Below are 22538 nucleotides of genomic sequence, written 5' to 3'. Positions count from 1 at the left end.
TTTGGCCTTTGAGTCCGGTCACCTTATCTATTATTCATTTATTACACATTTAATTCACCTGCATAACTGAAACCACCGACACTCTAATCCCCAATTCATCATCAGTTCACATTTGAGCCCTTAACAGCAACAGTTTGATATAATTTAATAATGTTTCAGCAACAGCTTTAACTCTTCTCATCATGTTTTAATGAAACAGAATAACATGTTCCTCTCATAACCAACAGCTCTTATCAGTTTGATTAAAGAGACAAAGGAAGTGTAAGCAAAAGGTGTATCACCCAGTGATACTAAATGATGCAGCAGCAGGCGGACAGGTCCCCTTAGCTCGAATTAAAAATTGAAGCATACAGTGATATGTTAGACCTTGGAGAGAGGAGATGTTCAGCAAACATATGAAGGTAAACTGTTTGGCTGTCTGCATACTTTTGCCAATTGGGACTCAAATATCTGGATCAGGTATTGGTGACAATGGGGCAGATCTATCCAATCCAGCTCTATGTTTACGTCTGATTAAACGTGTACGTACGATGTCATGCATAGACAGCTGAGGGAGTTTACAACAAACATGCCAGCTGTTTGGAAATATTTCACTCTCGCTTGCTTGCTTGCTTTTAATAATGAATAATAATTGAGGAAATGTATATCTATGTATTATTTATTATATCATGTTTGAGGAAAGCACTGTTTAAGTCAAGCCTGATGTGACCTAACACATAAAAAAATCCAGTTCCAGTTTCTTCCACACAGGGAAGCTACTTTTGGCTATGTAACATTACAGAAATAAACTTTTTACATAACTTAACAATTAAACAAATTTCAAAAATGACAAATTCATACATAGTATTATGTACAGAAACCTTTCTAGGGTCAACACTGTTCAGAGAGAACAGATGATGTCTGCTAAATGTAACTCAACGCTTTAAATATACGTATAAAAAGCCGTTGGAAATGCTGTTTTATGTTTGGCTGCAGCTGCAATCAGCTCACCATCACTTCGGCATTTATCTCTATCAGCGCTCCAACAAAAGGCTCCAACATATAGATTGACCCTAGCTTGAAAGTCGATTAGTGTGTGTGTGTGTGTGTGTGTCTGTGTCTGTGTCTGTGTGTGTGTGTGTGTGTGTGTGTGTGTGTGTCTGTGTCTGTAATCATGTGTTGGTCTGTTGGCCTACAACTTAAATCGAAACAATTGATTCTGAGCCTCTTTCAGGCCTTCCTGTGTGTTTTGTACATGCAGCTGAATAAACTCACTAAGATCTGACCTGAACAAAGTGAACCGCTGTCTTTTGTTCATTCACATAATCAGTCAGGGTGATTACTGGTTTCCCTTCATGCTTCACTCTGATGCACTCTCACAGCTATTGAGCGAACAAACAGAAAAAGCCAATCTGTCGTCTGTCACGAGACGTTAAGGGTCCGAATGTCGCTGAAGGAAAGGGAATTTGAATTTCATAGATAAACAGAGAGAACAGGGCAGAAAACAAGAAACACATGCATGTTCATTAACATTCAGACTGTGTGTTCTTCTGTTCTATGTGTTAGACTTCCTGGAAGGTCATGGTTGTACAGCACATGGTCGCCATTAAGGAAATATTGCCATTATTGAATAATTTAATTATTGTATGACTTTTCACTCGTCTTTAAAACATCCAAAGATATTAAACGCCCTCAACCAACAGTCCAAAACTATTTACTCAATTTGTAAACAGAAAAGGTTTGGTGTTTTTGCTTTAAGTTGGACTTAAATTCTTCACCTTTTGTGTGAGGAAATATGTATATAACTAGGATGATACTGCAGCTATTGTCAAAATTTTACAAAGGCGAATGAACCCATTTTTGGAAATATTGATGGACTAAACTTTAAGCCTCTGGGTGCTCGCTTCCCCCTTGCAACGGTTAGCATTTAAAGGCTGACGTTTGCCTGTTATCAGATCGAATTGTCAACTCAGACTCGGTGGAGTGGGCAGACACCAGTCTGGACCCAGGCAAGGCTGGCGTTGCTATGAGACGAGCGGTCCTGATAGCCTTTAGCCTATTGCCAACATTGACACAAGAATTGTCCCTAATTCAATAAGCCCATTTAGCAGTATGTAGCCTACCGTTAGCAATTTTAGCCAACAGCCCCTTTACAACATTCAAATTTGGTAGGAACCATTACAAGGTTACTGCCGGGCATAAGTTGACCCCTTCTCGGACTAAGCATTGGGGAATTCTGTATTTTTAAGATGTTTTTTATTTTTTATTTTAAATGTCTCATACAAGTAAAACCTTTCTTTAAGGAATAACTCCTAGCTTGACGCTGCATAACGTTAGCGAGCGTCAGGGTGCGAGAGAGACAGCGTGTTTGGTTGTGAGTATGAAGTCGGCTGTAACGTAACAGTTTTGAATGTAGCAAAACAGTCTTTGTAGAGTTTATTTGTCTGTTTCCCCTTTAAGTGAAGTTAAGTTTGTATTCCCTTTGGAAAATGGAAGCTAGCAAGCTAGGCTAACGAGCTACCAGTCAGAAATCAGACACTTAGCTTCCTACAGTTAGCAACAATTCCCACTAGGCGTAACTTTTTTTCTTTTCATTTTTTTTCTTCAGTTCTTCAGGCATGAGCAATCTATTGATAACCAAAACTAATAATGACTTAAACTCAGAAACGACAGTCATAACGATGTTCATGAGGATGCAATGAATCGCCTTCTCTTTGAGCGGATAACCTTTTGTCACACTCCCCTTTCAAGACAGAGAGACTGGATGTCTGAGTGGAGGTGAGATCACGACAGAGGGGATAATAGGCCTCCTGAAAATGAAAAAAAAGAGCTGAGCCGAGCCGCCGAGTGATGGACGGCTCAGGGTTTGAGGAGACAAGAGGCCAAAGTGATTTGCTGAGAGACAGAGGAGAGAAAACAAGCTTCTCTTTCATTTGTGTATCCTTTTTTTTTTTTTGGGGGGGAGAGCCAAGGTGATCCACGTATGCTTATCCAACGGCGTGGGAAGCAGCATGGGAGATTTAGGGGAAGGGATTTGCTCAGAGAGGAGACAAGGGGAGCTTTTGCTCCTCTCTGGGTCTCCATGGTGGCTGATGTGCCTCTTTTCTCTCCAGACATTTGTCGCTCATATTTCTCTCTCTCTCTGACTTTGTTTAGTCCAGCAGACCTAGCAGCAGACACCCTGATGTTCAAACTGACTGCAGGAGAGTGGATGTACTTGAAAATGCACAGTAGCAGTTGTTGATGTGAACCTTTATATGCCACTACTCCCTAAGCGATAAAAACAACAAATTGAATTTGCCTCCAAACACTTAAGCAAGTTGATACTCAAACAAAATAATTACCATTTGCTTTAAGGCTCTTGGCAGTCACTCACAGCATCACGCTGAAACATGATCAGCTCTATATCTTTTAAAATAAAATGAATCCTTATCGATCTGCAGATGGAAATTAGATCCTTGCAGCAGTAATTGAATAAGAAATGGAAGCATGTGCAACAATGAAAGCAATGATATACTGTAGGGTATGAACTAATTATGGTGTAAACATTTTATCCTGCAGACACAAAGTGTTGTCCATGGAAACAGAGAATATGGTACAAGCAGTTATTTATAGTTAACTACAGATGTTAGGATTGAACAGGTACAGAAGTGCTTTATCAAACATGCAGTGGAAAGCTGGACTTCCTGTTATATCTGTTTATGTCCATGCGTGCACCATCTTTTCACCACAGTGCTGAATTTCTAAAACGGTTGGATTCAGCTCCCTCGGCAGAACCTCCGCATACAGACCTCAGGCAGAGTTGCACATCACAGTGCTGTGCAGATAAAAGTGACATGGCGGTACCCAGGTGTGACAGCGGTGAAGCACTGCAGACTTAAACGATTTACTTCAGGACAGAAAACAGATTCGGTCCCCAGAGTGCTTATGGCCTCAACACCTGGGTCTCTGTATGTATGTATGTGTGTGTGTTTTTTTGTGTGTCAGCATGGGGATTCATTTGTAAGACAGAGGAGACACAGTAACGTGGACAAACGTAAATCTCCAGTGACTTTACTTGCAAAAAATGCGAAAAACTACCTCTCTTCCCATTGACTTGTATGTGTTTTTTCCTCAAAATGTTTTTCTTTTTATTCTCTTCAATTAAATAGACATTTCAGAACAAAAAAGAGCCGAGTGAGTACTGTGATCAAACCTCATTACGTTGTGATTGAAATGTGTCTATTGTTTCAAGTATCATAAAGTTGAAAGTATTGAAGGTTGTCGTTAGATGCTTGCCCAGATTCTAATTACTGTTAATTTATTCAAGCTACAGCAGGCAGCTTTTTCACCTAAAGACTACTGTACCATTACTACTACCAGCGTCAAACAACAGACAGACAAAGTTAGCCAATTGTGGGTGAACATAGTGGAGAATTTAGCAGCTAAAAATCCAGATATTTCTCTCAGGAGTTGGTGGAGACCAAAAACAGAGCTTAAAGAAGAGTAAATACTGGACTTAACCTTATCAGGTTGCAAAAAAACAAGACTCTAAATGAATGCTAACGTTGCTCTGCATCTGCTAGATGTTTAAATAGGTAACTCTGCTCATATCAATGGTATTATAGCCCGACCGATAGTTGATTTATGAGGCCAATATTGGAATTGATATCTGGGAGTTTAGAAAAGCCAATAACCTATAATATTTATTGAACATAAACATGTAACTCATTACACATACAGCTGGATCAATACATGTTTCGTTTAGTGTGAAAGATATATACATCCTAGGCAAGAGAAAACTATGTAATGCAACATATCTTCATATCTTATAGCAGGTAAAATTTTACCTGTCACCATGAAACGTTTTCTTTATATACTGAAATGTATATATATATTTTTTAAAGCAATACCGAAGTTTTAAATAGTCAGGTATTTAGGTTACATCATGCATTGTGTATTTCTACTGTCTGGTACCTCTGACTCAGTGTTTACAATATATAGATAGCGGTCGGTAGGAATGTTGGGTGACTTGCCACTTTGGCAGGTCAGGAAAAACACACCTTCAGACCCGGTCTACATGACAAACACGGTAGCCCTCTGACCCCCAAAACAACTGTTGACATGAAGTGATGTCATAGACTTTGAGGAGACCCCCCACCCTCTCATGTTATGCGGCCTTGAACATCTCGACTCCAAAGCCTCCGCGCGCCGAAGAAGCCGTGCGTGTTTCCCCCAGAATGCCACAGGTTTAACCTTTCAGTATTTCACCCTTCAGCCTACAGTCTCAATATAGGTGACCTTAATGCCCGCCGCCCTACTTCAGCGCACCGTTAATGTGTCTGGGTGTTCTTGTGCAGCCGAGCGTCTGGGCGCGCCTCTTTGTTTACAGCCGCAAACACTGGTGGCAGCAAAAGAGAGAGAGAGAGAGAGAGAGAGGAAATGAAAGATTTTTTTCCCCCTTTTCACTTGCTGTCTGGTGGAGAAAAAAAGAGGTGGCGACAGAAAGAGGATGGCAGTGAATGAGACAAAGACCTGCAGTGAGACAGAGAATGAGCAGCGATGAAACGGAGGGAGGATGAAAAGTCAGTGACAAAAGGAAATGGAGGGAGGGAGACGAAGGACAAGTGCAGAGCTGTGAGGAAGAGATTAAGATAAAGAGGAAGAGGGCAGATGGAGACGGAGGGAGAGAAAGTTTTCCTGTTATATCAGCTCTGCGAACAGCATTCTAGTGGTTGATGAAAGACAAATACAGGCGCACTCGAAATTGAACCCTTTTCTTTGTGTCTTTGTTTTGCAGTCTGTTGTGAGAACTTTTTTTTTTCTTTTTTTTTTACTGTACAAGATAAAATGTGACCAATATCTCTTATTGATGGCAGCAATACAAGCTCAAAATGCTGGACTGTTTCATGTTAAAATGCATTGCTGTCATCCCCCATAACAGCTACTTCAGATTTGAGTAGCCTGGTATATTCTAGTAGGTCAAATACCAAAAGCAGTGTTCAGAGCAAATCACTGGAGCTGTAGTGAAAGATCACAATGTGGATCAAATCTTTTTTTTTTTTTATGATAGAAGTAATCTGACATGAAATCTAACGATTGTTTTGTGGAGGAAGGTTCGTCTCGTTGAAGCAAATATCCAAGTGGTATCTTCAGTATTCATGGCACTTGGGGAGTGGTTTGGTATGTGTTGACTGCTGCTAGTAATGTATCTGAAGCATGTTGTGATCTCAGCGGCAGGGCACGGCTGTGGTGAATCCTCTGGAAGAGAATCAGTCAGTCCCCAAATGACGGGAGCAAGCCAGACGTACGCACTGTACTCAGATGACTTTGGTTTTGGCGGGAGAAGGCGAGAGCTTAAATCACTGTTGGACTCAGAGAGGCGGGCTGCGGTTGTTTCCCTTGAAGCTGTAGACGCTAAAGTGCAGACGGTATGTAGCGGCACAACCAACCTGGAATAAGAGTGGTACATACTTTTTTTTTACCAGGCGATATAACATTTTATATGTTTTACTGCCCACTTTCAGTCGTTACTCGACTCATCGCTCATTTTGTCAACTTGCTTTGTTTGATTAGTCGGTTTTTTTTAATCCTTTTTTCACGATGAAGCTTATTCCCAAAGAAACATTTCTGATAAACAAAAGATTGAAAGTGGTACTTTTGTGTTATTTATTACAGTTTCACAAACTATGATCCACAAAATCATACAGTCGAAAAAGAGTTTATTTGGTTGAGGGCAGCCCTAGCTTTATTAAAAGTTGTGGTCTTTTATTGATCTATAAAGCATAAATAAATGATTCACCAACACACAAAAAACAGTTAATTACAGTTTATTAACTTTTAGTGTAAGGTGCGGTTTTCAGTCCACACTCACTTCTAAAATTCACCTTCCCTGAGATTAGAGCATCATCATCCAGCAGCAGCCCAGTCCCTCTCTGGCTTCTCATTGAAACATCACCACACCTGCAGCTCGCTGTCTTAAGTTGCTCAAAATCAGCTTTTGGAGGGCGGATGTTGACAGCCAGAATCCAGAGTTGCCTTTGAGTCGTATCTAAGAAACAAAAGAATGCAAAGATGTAGTCAGCGTGACAGAAAAAGAGAGAGGAGGCTGAGGATGCCGGGAGCAGATCATGACATCATCATGACGACTCTCTGCATGATTTATGAATGCGCTTAAAACAAGCATGGATTAATTTAGCTGCAGCAATTATGCGATGGAGCTCGATATCTGAGACGTGGAACCTGTTCTGTGCATCACATGGGCCGAACAACTGTTTCCTGACAGCTGAAATGTAGACTAGAGGCATTTTTTTTCCCTCCTTTTGTCAGCCAGCAACACATTCTCTTCCATGTTTTTTTTTTTTTCCAGTCTTCGCTTATTGCGCTTCATGCAAATCTGCTCTTTTCTCTTCCATCCCTCCGTTTCTCTTTCCATGGTGACAGACGGTGCCTCCTGTGCAGTTTAGCGGCTATTACACGCTCTAAAACACACCGGCTCGGAGATGGGCGGAGGCAGAGATGGAGGAAGATGGATGATGGAGGGAGTTAGGCCGATTAAAGCTTCAGGGAACTGTATGCGGAGGAGAGAGAGAGAGAGAGAGAGAGAGAGAGGATTAATTATGATAAGCGAGTTACATGAGACGTGTATCAAGGTGTTAATGTCTATAATACTGTATTAATTATCATAAAATGTTCCCAAAACACTCTGTTTAAGGGTTGATTGAAGTAATGAGAACACTAGCATTCCCATTTCATGCAAAAATTGAGGCCATTTTTTGAAAATACAGTATATTCTATGCATTGATATCAGGGTCTTCATCTGTAGTCATGGTGAGGTCAGCACATGACCTTTTTAAGTATTGAATTTTGATCATGTGAAAACAGTCCATGCATATTCTATACTAATGCAGAATCGAATAGTCGATTGATTAGTTTATCAACAGATCAGCTGTGATACGTAATAAATGGTTAAGAGACACTCTAATATTATTATATTAACAATGGTAAAAAAAAATAAAAGTAAAACATCTTTTCAGTGAAAGACAAATTATCGCCACACTATGAAGTTCCGCTCAGCATTTTAGCATCTTTAAGCTAATTGTTTTGGATTTAATGGCCCGCAGCTTTTCTGTTTTGATTCCTTTTCACCACTACCCTCTAATCAGCGTCGTTTGTCCAAAATGCTTTAATAATTTGGCCGTATGTTTCTTGCCCAGAGATAAACAGCGAGCGGACAAAGTTAGCGACTAGCAGCAAACATAGTGGAGAATTTAGAAGCTGAAGAAACAGATATTTCTCAGCAAGATAGTTGGTGGGGACCAAAGATGAGTGCTAACTTTTTGTGAACAAGTTTGCGATATCGATCAAATAATTTATTAACATGGACATTCACGTGTTCCTGCTGAGTATCTGATATTTTGTCATTTTTTTTATGATTTTTTAATTGGATATATTTTTGTTTTGGGACTGCTTTCCGACAAAACAATGCTTCAGTGTTGGATGAATTGGCGTTTTCGCTGTTTTCTGACATCTTTTAGACTTAAAAATGACCAATTGAATATTATTCTAGTGTTTGTTTTTCCATTGTGTATTTTCCTATTAAAGCACTGAGAGTCCCTTCTTAAAATAATTCATTTTGTTTTGTGTATTCCCATTGGATCACATGCTGTATACAGGAACGCTACAGAGATCATGTGGCAGCGTAACTTTCCCTTCCAAACATCCAAATGGTGCCAAACCTGAGACCTATAAATATACACAGAGGAGCACATAAACAAACTAACTCTGCAGTCGTGTCAGGTCAGATAAAAATAGAGGATGGACTGTGTGACAATGTACAGTATGAGAGAGATACTGAAGATACTGAAGTACTGCCAGTTTAGATGTGCTGGTGTTGCTCCTGAGCTTGACTTCTTCCCTTGGTGTCAAGGTGGGATGAAGAAGTTTCAGATTGTTATGAATACACAATGTCTATCATGACATTTCAGAGTTACTTCAGGATGCTTGGTGTTTTCTGGTGTTATATACTGCAAAAAAAAACTAAATAATTGTGTTTGGTCTGGGCGCTTAACCTAGATCCTTTCAATCAGCTCACTTCAGCACTCAGACTCAGATATATTTAATTATTATTCATCATTTGTTCTATAAAATGTCAGAATCAGGAGTTTTTTGGTGCTGGTGGGAAAGTACAACATCCAGGACCTACATGATGGCATGCGTGTGCTGTTTTCTCTAAAAGCTGAACCCTTAAGATGACTAAGTCAAAAAAAAATGTAGTAGTTACACAGGCTGCACCGGCTCTGCAGAAAAAAAACAAAAAATGACAAGATGATGGAGACAAATGACAGACAGAGACCATGGGAAATACAACATGTGCAAGACTAATAAGTAGATGTAAGTAGACGGAAGGCAGGAAAAAATGGATGGTAAACAATAAGTGTGTGTGTCTGTGTGTGTGTGTGTGTGTGTCTGTGTGTGTGTTTTGGTCAGGGTTGCCGTGGTGACTAGTCATTTCTGTTTGAGGTCCAGAGAGACACAGGCCCCCCGGGGAAGCAGTTCATTTTCAGATGAGTGCACACACGCACATAACACACACACACACACACACACACACACACACACACACACACACACACACACACACACACACACACACACACACACACACACACCAACTCGCCTGACTTGATGCCAAAGCTGCAGATAGAATACAGTCATCGGTTTATGCGAGCATGAATTGAGTGTACACTCACTCAAACACACACAAACACAAGTGATGTCAGAAGGTCCCATATTTCAGCTTTAAAAGTCAGAATGCTGTCAAACGGACAAAGTAACAATCTGTGTCACTTACTTTTAATATTCCCTTTAAGCTTTAAAGAATGTGGAGTCAGCTAAGATTTTTTTTCTCTGACTAACATTTTCTCCATCTGTTGTTATGTCTTTTGAATCTTTGATGTGATAAATGTCAGTCCGACTCCCAAGTACTGCCATGATAATTTCTACGTTATCGACTTATCGTACCATATAAAGAAATGTCCCAGATTGTTGGTAACAAATTAGTGTACGATATATGGACATGACCTCGATCATTTTTCTTTACAATAAACAGATATGACCCAGATTGTTTTTATGTTATTGATTTTTTGTACGATATAGGACGTGACCTTGATTCTTTTCGCTGACCTCGATATTTCCCGTTGTGTTTACATACATGTTTGTTTACATGACAATGTCATGTGAATGTCATATGTATCAGCTGGGTTATCAACAGAGCCAGAGAGTCCATTTTATTTATTGTTTTGGTGGTGTGGTTTTATTTGAATTGACTTTTTTCTTCACATTTTTTAATGTCTGAATATTCTTAAGAATTAAAAGTCCATTGGTGTTTTAAAGGGTGTACTTGCATTGTTCTGCTATAATGTTATCATTATATCAATGGTCTTAAAATGAAAATAATAGCTTGTTTTGCAGTTATTTCAGGACAAAAAGTTACAAAAAGCTAAAGTACAGTTGGTGTTACACAACACAAAATGTTTTGGCCGCAATTGCTGTAAAATGAATTAATTCTGCGACAGAAGCAACCGACATAAAGCTGCAACATGTAATTGTTAAGGCTTCAAATTGAATTCCCAGACCTGTGGAGAGCTCAATGTCACTGAAACTAACCTACCTCTCTCTCTCTGAACAACCACTTTTCATGAAGCCCTCGGGTGCAGCACTTAACTGCTGGCTGCTCCGGTGGACTCACACTAACACACACTTACACACACTAACACACACTAACACACACAAGGTGTGAAAATAAGGGACAAGCTCGACTAACCACATCTCAGATAAAAGTAAATGCAACACAAAGTGTTTTTTTCTTTCCCTTCACTTCATCGTTATCAGACACGTTGTTTGTCACCGTGGTTACTCCCCTCGGGTCGCTCTCATGTCTCACCTGTTTCACTCACCTTTATCTCTCCAAGCTTTTATTCCTCATAGTTATGATCTATCCATCTCCTGATCCACCCCTTCTCTCCTCTTCTTTCTTTTTCTGCCCCACAATCCTCCTCTGCTCATCTCTGCCGGCACTAATTAACTTTCACAAGGTCCCACAGCTTAAACAAGAGTCCCCGGAGGAAAAACGGCTGCATGCGGTATTCAATCACTTGGTTTTTCGGCCTCTGTGTTTATGTGTGTGTGTGTGTGTGTGTGTGTGTGTGTGTGTGTGTGTGTGTGTGTGTGTGTGTGTGTGTGTGTGTGTGTCAGACACACCTGTTCGCACATCAGAGTTATAGATGTTAGGTGTAAGGATGGCAGAAAGAATAACATGTATTCATTATCACGGTGCAGGGAGCAGAACAACTGTAGGAGCGACAGATTGTTAATGCTCTGGCTCTCTTCTTACCTGCACAGGAGGTGATCGCCATGACAACAGAAATGCAGGAGATCGCCATCACGGAGGAGAAGCCGTTACTGACGGGTCAGGCCGATGCCAAGGTCAGAGACAAGGAAACACACACGTACAAACATACGTACACACATGTACATATTTACTGGTTCCCATAAAAGGATGCATGCAGATACACACATACCAGCTGATTTTAATGCATGGAGAAACATGCATGACATCATGGTCGTCAGTATGTAATGTAACATAATGTGTGTGTCCCAGAAGACCAGAAAACAAGGGTTGGCTTGTGTTTGTGTTTGTGTGTGTGTGTGTGTGTGTGTGTGTGTGTGTGTGTGTGTGTGTGTGTGTGTGTGTGTGTGTGTGTGTGTGTGTGTGTGTGTGTTAGCATTTGTGTCCTTACAGTGCACAAATGTGAATGTGTCTGCGTGCTTTTGAGTCTGAGCAAAGCCTAAATGTGACAACAACATGTGTTTCAACACATGTGTGCATAACTGTGTATGTGTGTATGAGTGTGTGTGTGTGTGTGTGTGTGTGTGTGTGTGTGTGTGTGTGTGTGTGTGTGTGTGTGTGTGTTTGTGCAAAGCTTCAGCGCTGGCTCAGATCTGCTGGGTTGACGTCAAAGCCCCGAAGGAGCGAGAGCAGACCTCCTCTGCTCTGGTCTGTTGATGTTGATGTTGATGTTGCAGCGCTGCAGAGCAGAACTCTCTCACTGCTGACAGCTGCTGGGCAAACTGGGAAATACAACGCTGAAACAAAAACAACAGAGTTCAACAGAGGGACAAAAGCATACATTTAATTGACATCTCAGTGAGTGAGCAGGTGTAGTGACATTGTAAACAAAAGTATACATTAATAACAGAACAGGATTACTATACTGTATTGCTTTAATTCAAAAGATGTACCTTTTGTCTTCGAAGAATATGGTCAATGTATAGAGAATGAATTTCAGCTATGAATATAATAATTGTAACTCAGGTTTAAAGAGTGATAAAAGATCAAATAAATTATATTTTGAAGGGCGAGGCAGGTGTTACTCTTTATTATTCTTATTTCTAAGAATTTAAAAAGACTTAAACCAGTTAGTCGGTATTTCAATAGTGTCTAACTTCTCTACCTTTTCTGTGATATTTAACATCAAACCCATTGGTTACTAGTGAGGGCTGAGGGAAATTATTTTAAACATTTTAAAAACTCCTCAAACATTTGGTCTTTGATTTTTTTAGGCGACAGCCGTGGCTAGAGGCATCATGTTTTTCGGGTTGTTCGTCCTTCCGTCCCATTCTCTTAAATGCTTTATCTTATGAACACACAGAGCGAATATCTTCAAATTTGCCACAAATGTCCCATAGACTCAAAGATGAACTGCTCGGAATTTGGTGGTCAAAGGTCGCTGTGACGTCTTGTCTGTCCCGTTTTTGTGCTCGGCATATCTCGGGAAAAGCTTTACCGAATTTCTTCAAATTTGGCGCAAACATCTGCTTGTAGTCAAGAATGAACTGATTAGATTTTAAATGGCAAATTGACTGTTTTGAGCGGCGGATTAATACACTTTTGGGTTTTCTAGTGAGTATTAAGGATGATAAACACGGTGTATGTGGTGTCAACTCAAAATAAACTATAATGTAATGAAGAAAGACGTCACCTGGTGCAACAGTTTGTTTTATTGATGTCTTTATGTAGTTTGTATGTCAACAATGAAAGTGTACGGCACAGAATGAGATTTATCAGACTCTGGATACAGTTGGTAGTGTGATCAATACACTTTATCCTTTCAGATATACCTTGTTATTACAATAACTAAGATCCAGACCATATTGAATCTTATATCTATATCTATGTTATTTTGAATATTTGTCCACATCTACAACCGTGGACCACATTGTCCTTCGGGGAATATTAAAATGTGGAAACATACATGAATAAAGATGAAAAAAATAACAGAATAAGAGCTTGTTTTTTTAGCAATGACCCTAAATAAAACTCTGCAGCATCTGCTACAACATGACTCATGAGGGTTTGAGGGCTGATTCGGTGAAGGAGGAAATGTGATAAAGACTGGGAGGTTATATCAGAACCGCCATCGTTCACTACGACATCCCAGCCTCCACCCCCGTGCGTTTAACATCCAGCCTCAACCACATGCTCTCTGATGGAGAATATACTTTACATTGATTAAACTAGTGACCTTTTATAATGCAGCCATGTTCCTTCCCTCCAGTCACCCGACCCCAAACCGCACACGCCCACCTCCACTTCAACCTCCCAGACTGCTAATTTTCCTAAGAGCTTGTGATTCTAGTAATGCCATTATCAGGGTAGTGCGATCCAACGTTTCAAATGAACATCACACTTAAATGCTTCCTCCGTATGAACTCCGGTATCCCACAACCCCTTGCTCCTCTGAAGAGGTCCTCCGCCGCTCGATCCGGAGTGTAATGACATCCCTCGTGCCTGTGTGGGGGTTATTTAGAGAGCAAGACCTCATTTAACCACAAAAGGACTATGAAAGAACCAAAAGCCAAGAAAAAAAGCTTTCTGTTCTTACAGATATGCAATAAAAAGACAAGGAAGTCGGAACCAAAGACATTCCACTTGAGATTCATGAAATGAATTGACACAAAGTGACTCAGATTACAAAATAAGAATAACAATTTCATGAAGATCTTTATAGGTAAAGTAGTTGTTAGGTTGGTTTTGATATTTTAAATTCCTTTCAAGAAGAAATTGTCATTTTTCAAACACGAATGCCAAACATTTGATCGTTTCAGGACCACAAATGTTAGGAGTTGCTGCTTGTCCTTGTCTTTCATCATAGTTAACATATTATCTTTGGGTTTTGGTCTGTTGGTTTGACAAAACAAGACAAAACATTTCCTTTGGCTCAATGGAGAAGTAATGAAGAAATAATGAAATAATGGTTGGTTGCAGCAGAGTTGCAGAGTTTTAATATCTGACTTTTTCCATCTGACGTACGAACAAAAAGATAAAAGTGAAGTGGCATCTCCAGTTATAAAAAGAATATATCCAACAATCACATGCACATCTTGTTCTAACTCGACTTCACTCCTTCCTTTCTCACAGGATGCTGAAGTGGCTGCTAGGATACTCCTGGACCAAGGACAGGTACGACTGTTTCCAGTCCTCCTTTCTCCACTAACACAACAGGATAATAATTCAATGCATTTGAATGTTTATTAAAGTTAAAGCAAACTACAAACTTTTTTTTACCAGATCCTTCAAAGCCTACATGGAATTTGTATTATAGTTTGATTGTAGGAGTCAATAAAGTCTAGATGCTTTGGAACAAAAACGACTTGGAGGGGGGGATTTTCACTTGTTAAAGGCAGAAAATATCTCCAAGCTCACTCCGGCAATATGACACCTTAAATCACACAGTTTTTTCTTGCTTTCCACCAGGAGCACAGTATCGAGACCCCCCACGGCGTCCTGCACGTGACCCTGCACGGCACGCGAACCACCCGCAGGCCTGCCATCCTCACCTTCCACGATGTTGGTCTGGACAGTGAGTAGCTTTCTCTCTCTCTCTCTCTCTCTCTCTCTCTACTTTCACTTGTTGAAGACTCTTTTATTGATTTTTTTTCTTCTTCTTCTTCTTCCCCTCTGGCAGGTAAGAGCTGCTTCTCCCCTCTGTTCAAGTTCGAGGAGATGCAGGAGATCGTGAAGAACTTCACCCTGATTCATGTTGACGCTCCGGGGCAGGAGGAGGGGGCTGCTGCCTACCCAACAGGGTACGATGTTCTCCGTCTGTAGTTTATATATGTGTGTATCGAGTCCTGCAGTAACCTCGAAGAAAAAGAAAAAGAAATTCTCAGAAGTGGAAACAATCTTCCGTGGCAGGCTTAAAACTAATCTCTTCCAAAAATACTCTCCATCTCTCCCATCTCCCTCCTCTGCGGTCTCCAGAACGCTCTCGTCAGAGGTTTAAAGAAAATCTTCTCTCTCTTTATGCGCTTCTTATTTTCTTCTCTCTGCACTTCTCTATCACTTCTCTAAATTGCGTGATTATTTTACAAGCTCGGGAGGATTTCATTTCATTTCGGCATCTCGGCTGGGAACTTTAACTCCTGCTGCTGATTCTGGAAATTGAAGCTTATACTCTTTTTGATCTCGGTTTAAATCCCTGTTGATAAAATCAGTCCTTACGATGAAATGTTAAGAAATATCTTTTGTCAACATGTATTTTGAGTCATTTCTAATAATTACAAATAGGTTACTATGGTTATGCAGCCAAGAGGATACTTCACGATAAAACATTTTTAATTTTTTTTTCTCTACTTCCTGTTACAGTTACCAGTATCCCTCCATGGACACCATAGCAGAGATGATCCCTTCTGTCCTGCAGTTTTTTAAGTGAGTTAACTGTATTCATTTTAACATAAGAAGAAGCAGAATTCTATTTAGCTACTGTGAAAAGAAAGTTAATTGTGCATGATTGTACACGTACATGAATTTTAACTGATTCTTCTTGTCTTGAAAGTCATATTATAAACAGATGAACTTTACTTTTACTAACTTCTCGATAAAGCTCCTCACACTTTCTTTATTTACGTACGTGTGTGCAGATTTTCTAAATGTGTTATTGACTTGTTCTGTCCGTCCGTCAGCTTCCGTACTGTAATCGGAGTCGGTGTGGGAGTGGGAGCGTACGTCCTCTCCAAGTTCGCGGTGAGTTGTTTGAACCTTTTGTGTTCTGCGGCCGGGTCACAAACTTTCTCTTCTCTTAGATTCTGAAAACAAAAAAATAGGTATTGCAGTCACAAAATCTTGTCACATATTTGATGTTTGCTGCCTACTTTATCAAAGTTAAGGAGCAGTGATGTGATTGACACTGATTGGTTTGTTTATTTTGGGCTTGAATGCAATTAGGAGCACTTAAAGGAGGCAGAAAATGAATTTTCTCACAAAATATATCTTTCTTTTTTATTACTGTCATGATATAGTGACAGTTTGGAGAAAAATGATATCAAATTTATTTCCATAAAAATGACCAACTGCAGCTTTAAGAGCTCTGTTCTCAACTGATTTTACACAATCATATCTTTTCTACACAATGTTATTGATGAACCTGTATGTCTATCATTTTGACTCGTAAAATAACCTGAAAAAAACAAGTTTCGTGATTTGTTTTTCTTGTCATCTTACCATCTGTGTCTCTTCTGCTTCCTTTCTGTCATCAGCTCGCAAACCCAGATTCAGTGGAAGGTCTGGTTCTGGTCAACATCGACACTAACGCCAGAGGATGGATAGACTGGGCTGCTCAGAAGGTACGTTATGTCTTATTTCTTTCTTTCTTTCTTTCTTTCTTTCTTTCTTTCAGGACTGCACCGCCTTGTGCACAGAAACATGTGGCATTTTTAATCTAGTTAGTCCTAATGCGACTTCTCCATCTATGTAGCTGTGGATATGAGATTATGTGACTCTGTTCATGCTCTGTGTCCCAGACTGGTATCGATTACGTCACTGTTTATCATATTAAACGAAGTAAGCGATGAACGATCCTAATGATTTCTCCTCCTCATCTGTAGCTTAGCTCCGTGACGTCCTCCCTCACAGAGCAGATCCTGTCCCACCTTTTCAGTCAGGTACAATGACAGTAATGTGTTTTTAAAGTGCATATGCAAAAATGTATTTCCCAAAATATCTCTGATTAGTAACTAACTAATAACTTGGTCTTATTTTGCATCATTTTGTGATCGTTTTTGTGGGTTGCAGTCGAACAAACGGTCTTATTCTCTTGCAGGAGGAGATGTCAGCAAACACAGATCTAGTGCAGTCTCACAGAGAGCGCATCTCCAAAGCGTCTAATCTGGTCAACATAGAGCTCTTCTGGAAGACGTACAACAGGTAAACACACACACCGACAATCAAAAGAGCAAATAAACTCTGCATCAAACAACAGCTACCGTAATAATCTCTTTTCATTTCCCTTCAGCCGCAGAGACTTGAACATTGAACGCAACAACTCCTTCAAGTAAATCCCCTTAAAACTTTTATCTTAATAATTACTTTCTTATTATTTTTTTTATAATGCCAACCTTCCAATCTCTATTTCTGTCGACCTCCAGGTGTCCAGTCATGTTGGTGGTGGGCGATCAGGCTCCGTATGAGGAAGCTGCCGTAAGTGTTTATGTCTAAAATGTTTCCTAATGGGCCACTTTTAAGTGTTATTATATTATCAGATACATATCAACATAGAAGAGTTTGATGGCGGAGGTTTACTGTTGTTTCCCTTCTGTGACCACTAGGTGGAGTGCAACAGCAAAATGGATCCAACAACAACTTCATTCCTAAAGGTGACTAACCCTAAATTCTTTCTTTTTCTCCTCTTTCTTACACTGTAAACTGTCATTCATTCTTACACACTTCTTCTCATTTCTGTCCTCCACAGATGGCTGATGCTGGTGGTCTCCCTCAGCTGACCCAGGTAACAACCAACTAACAGCCTCTCTCTGATACTTAAAAACGTGGATGTTCACAAGCTGCAACAGGGAAGATTGTGGCGTTTAAACAAACCTTTTAAATCAAGCACCACGAGGTTGGCCTTCAGCAGAGAAAAACATTACTTTATTACTTTAATTTACGAACCTTGTTTGCCCAAATGAATGCATCAATTCTTCTTTGAGCACATGAATTGATGCCTAGAATGATCTGAAAAAGAAGCATGCACCGAGAATGAAATGTCATCCTGATATTGAAGTAATGTTGCCAGTTTCCTATCTCCAAAACCCACGAAAAAAGAAAACAAACCACTCTGAAAAGCAGAAATTCTGGATGTTGTAGTTCTTTAAATTAAAACTGCTTCCCTTTTCTGCCATGTGGGGTCGCCAGATTGCACTTCTTATTACCTAGTTAAGGAAATAACTTGTGATTGTACTGATTGAACCATTTATTTTCTTTGTGTTTGCAGCCTGCTAAACTGACTGAAGCTTTCAAGTATTTCATCCAGGGGATGGGCTACAGTAAGTTGACTTTGGTCTTTTTTTAGGGTTTGTCAATAATGAGAATAACAACATCTTTAATCTCTAAGGTGCTACATAGTCTTTCCAATAATTTCAAATTTTTGTATTTACATCTGTTCCATCCATCTCTCCACAGTGGCTTCGTCCTGCATGACCCGCCTGTCCCGCTCCCGCACCACCTCCCTCTCCTCCTCCTACTCCATGGACGGGTCCCGGTCTCGCTCCCGCACCCTGTCCCAGGGCTCGCAGGGCGGCCAGATGCCGCCAAGCCCCTCCCAAACGATGGAGGTGTCCTGCTGAAGAAAGAAAATAAATACAAAAAAAAAAAAACGATAGCGAGAGAGAGCGTGAGTGAGAGTGAGAAAGGAAGGGAAAGATGAGGCGCGCCGATAATGTAGGAACAAGACGAATGGGTTACTTATTTGTCACTAATCAACTCCCTTCATTTCCCACAAGAGGCAGAGTAGGACTACAGACAGGGAGAGAGGGGGGAGAAAAAGAGGGATTTGAAAAGGAAGAAACACAGCTTCGCACCAGACCTTCTCCTCACATCACCTTTCCAGCTGTAAACAAAGTGGATTGGGCTGTTCTATATTGATTATAAGAAGTATAGACAAGAAGAGATTTACAGGTGGGGGTAAGAACGGCCACCAGTCCTCCCTCCCTCCCTTTATTGGAGCCTCTGTCAGCCAATAGAGCCCTTTAATTTAGACAAGGAGGCCTATAGAGACCACACACACCTTGCATTAACCAATAGTAATAACTCTGTATTGTTGTCGATGCTGATGATTACGTTGTTGATGATGATATTGAAGCTAATGATGATGATGATGATAATGGAATAGAAAAAAAAACAGTAACACATTTCTCTTTATTACACAATGAGCTTAAAAATACATAGATAAAAAAATAAAATAATAAAAAAAAACATACTATAGCAGAGATACGTATTACAATGTGTGTCTACTATTTTTTAAACTAGTTTTAATTTTGATTTCTTTTAATCAGATTTTATTTACTCATCTGTAACCTGCCTCGGCAAACAGTTGAAGCTACTGATTGGTTGGCCCGTCATGTGGTAACAGCCAATGAGAGCCGTCATGGTGACTACTTCCTCCTTGATGTTGCCAGGTTATTTAATGTCTTCCATTTGCCCCGTCTATAAGTTTTGTTTTCACATTGGATTTGATATTTGGAGGTGGTCGAGAAGCTTTTTTTTTTTTGTTTTTCTATTTTTCTTTCTGGACTTGGAAGTTGCATGCCTGGAATCAGCCCATATGAATATCGACTGGATAATAGTTTTCTTTTATATTCTGCTAATGAATTGTGTGTGTGTGTGTGTGTGTATGTGTGTGAATATGTGCTGTTTAGTTTCCTTGGCGTGTTTAGTGAACATGGCGGTAAGCATATGAGTGGCTCGGGGTGTTAGCTTTAGCTATCGTTAACACTCGTAGCACGCTAAATAGTGCTTCCAATATTTCTTGCAGTCCAGCACTGAGTGTCCTAACATTCACGCTCGCGTACTACTCAACGGATAGCATTACGTCTCTAACTAGCACGCTAGTATGGATGTTGCATTTCAGTGTGTGGGCGTGGCCAGAAGGGAATCACTGTGTTTATCATCTGGGTTGTAATCTCTTAGCCTTGCCCGTGCATGGATACCTCCTAACAAACCCAGCTAGCATACTTGAGTTTCTGTGCGTTGCGAGGTGAAATGAACACGAGCTCCTCCTTCGCATCAAGCGGCTTTAATCAAGCAACGGGGGGGGGGGTCAAGAGAATTGTGATGTGATGTGTGTGTGTCCGAGGATGTAAATGGGAGGCGTGTGGAAGTGTTTGTATCCTGAAAGCACAATTAATGCAGCCAAGAGGGCCAGAGTCCTATGGAAAAGTTTAGTAATTTAGATTTCAGACCAACAAAACCCCCTGTGGCTTATCAAAAACAATGTACCAGCCCCTCCACTGCCAATAAACAAAAAAAAAAGATATTCAAATTTTGTCTCCGGGGCTGCACCTTTTTTTTTTGCACTAGCCTTAGTCAAAAGAGACAAAAATATTTATCCTATTTTTTGTTATGAGAGCAATATCTGGAATTGCAGCCAATAAGCATTCTAACTGCCAAAACTTAGAGTCCCAACATACGAGGGAAAAATTGTGCCATCAGAAATGCTGTGAGCATTTATAGTTGATCTAAAACTCAACTCAAAGCTGACCACTGCCCTACAATACGTAACCATTGGACTGACCGTGCTTTTAAAAGGACCCAATCCTTGGAGCGTTTGTGCATTTGTGTTGTGATGCAGCGTTGCATCAGATTTGTTTTCTCTTTTTAATAAGCATTATGAGTTTTATGAGTCCGTTGGAGGTTGCTTGTTTCTTTCTCAGGCTGCACAGTGCTCCTTTCCAAACCTGGTTAATGAAGTAGAGATGGATGATGACGACAGTGGGCCTCAGATTTGATCTGGTACTTTGGAGATATTAATGATGGTAATGAAAACGATCATTTATTTTAAGTCACTTCTCCTGTGGTCCATCACATAATGCAATTCCTAGCCAGCCTTTGTGACGCTAAAAACTATTGCATTTAATAAGGCAAACACAAATTGCTGTTTAGATTTATGCTATAGGCCGTAAACGCAGAATGGGAACCAGGATGCCGCCATGTTTTAGGCACTTTTGTTGCTGTCCGGAGTGCTGAATTGTAGAATGTAAATGCTCCTTCCAAACTTAAATTAATATTTAACGATCGGGCATGGGAGCGTCTACCAAATAAGGGACGAGTGGAACTGAGAAAATGAAATTGCCAAATAAGGAATAGGATTGGTACTTATTTGTGGAGAGTTGAACGGGGCTGTATGATTGTAAATGATTCTCCATTTTGTCTCTTAATTTTTACTTAGATCATATTTTTCTTTCCCCTTTATGTTTTGGGATTATCAATTTTTTATTTTTTTTTTATCTCTGTGAAGTGTTAGTTTACCGTCCCAGATGTGCTCACAAGTTAGTTAATCGTGTGTGTGATAGTTCTTGTGTAACTTTTTTAGCTTTAGAGCTGATAAGGGAGAATAATATAATAAACAATTAAAAAACGATTAAAGGTAAAGAGAATACAATCAATTTTACTTGTGTGGCTTATTTCTCTGTGTAACACATTGAACATCCTAAAAAAAGCAAACTTAAATATTAATAAAAGCTTAAGAGAAATGTTCTGTCTCCTGTCTTGCATATTCAGTAGGGGTTGATGTACAGTAAGAAAGTTATTTTTCTTTTTTTTTGCTGGTAGGCTGCAGATCTCTCAGTCAAGTAAAGAAAAACAAGAAAAACAATAAAGATCTGCACATTATAACACATAAAAAACAGATACACACAATGCTGTAGACTGATAATTAATATGTAGCCTACATTAATGTATATATCTAGCCTTTTAAAGGCTAAACATTTAGCATATGTTGGAATCCCTGTTTGTACTGATCACAGGCAGTTTCAATACCGCTTCTTGCCATTGGTGGCAGCATTGAGCACACTGAAAGTAGGTATGCGCCATCTTGGATTTTCTCTCAAGTTGTATATAATGGGAAGCACCTGTGCTCCAAATTAGCTTATGCAAACAAATGTTGCTCAAACTTTCATTTTGTCAAAAAAATTCATCATATCAAACAGACAAATCTGGGGCTCAACAGGCTGTAGCATCCACCAAGCTAAATCAAATTAGCTCAAGATTTAACGATGTAAATATATACCCAGTTAAATTGAACTACACTTGAAATACTTTTTATAGTGTTTGTTTAATGTTGACTAAATTCTTTACTCTATCCAACTGACCTACAACAAACAACATAACCATACTTATTACTTTACCTGCCTGAAATTAACATTGTGACAAATACTGTATTCTAATATTTATGCATTTCACAAAATGTTATGATGCTGTCCTAAACAAATGACTCCATCACTCTTCTCCAAATCAGGCAAACTTCAGTACCCTATAATACCACACAGTGGTAGTAATGAACTGATTACATTTAGTTTTTGCTGCAGTGTCTATTTGAAGTTGTGCTCATGTGAACAATTAAAACAGCTGCACTTCTGAAGATCAGTGCAGAAAAGCTCAATTACACCTCAAATACTGTGAAAATGTTTTTTCGGTGCTCATTTAAAAAAGTAAAAGATTAAGGAATATATCACTGAGTATCACAACA

At 39.8% G+C, this 22538-nt stretch overlaps 1 protein-coding gene across 1 annotated transcript in view; it reads left to right on the top strand.

The window, feature by feature from the left end:
* Nucleotides 1–21509, top strand: part of ndrg2 (NDRG family member 2) — a 30622-nt gene extending 9113 nt beyond the window's left edge. The window contains exons 2-16 of the mRNA XM_054600904.1: nt 11362–11445; nt 14441–14482; nt 14777–14882; nt 14988–15108; nt 15668–15730; nt 15985–16045; nt 16558–16644; nt 16906–16962; nt 17121–17224; nt 17313–17351; nt 17446–17497; nt 17626–17673; nt 17769–17804; nt 18288–18339; nt 18476–21509. Coding sequence (XP_054456879.1) covers nt 11374–11445; nt 14441–14482; nt 14777–14882; nt 14988–15108; nt 15668–15730; nt 15985–16045; nt 16558–16644; nt 16906–16962; nt 17121–17224; nt 17313–17351; nt 17446–17497; nt 17626–17673; nt 17769–17804; nt 18288–18339; nt 18476–18639 — 1104 coding nt within the window. The 5' untranslated portion in view covers nt 11362–11373 and the 3' untranslated portion in view covers nt 18640–21509. The remainder of the gene's footprint in view (nt 1–11361; nt 11446–14440; nt 14483–14776; nt 14883–14987; nt 15109–15667; nt 15731–15984; nt 16046–16557; nt 16645–16905; nt 16963–17120; nt 17225–17312; nt 17352–17445; nt 17498–17625; nt 17674–17768; nt 17805–18287; nt 18340–18475) is intronic.
* Nucleotides 21510–22538: the final 1029 nt, after the last annotated feature.

This window comes from Anoplopoma fimbria, chromosome 7, assembly GCF_027596085.1.
Source record: "Anoplopoma fimbria isolate UVic2021 breed Golden Eagle Sablefish chromosome 7, Afim_UVic_2022, whole genome shotgun sequence".
Classification (NCBI taxonomy): Eukaryota; Metazoa; Chordata; class Actinopteri; order Perciformes; family Anoplopomatidae; genus Anoplopoma; species Anoplopoma fimbria.
Note: the sequence above shows the minus strand (reverse complement) of the source record. Positions and strands in the feature narration are given on the sequence as shown.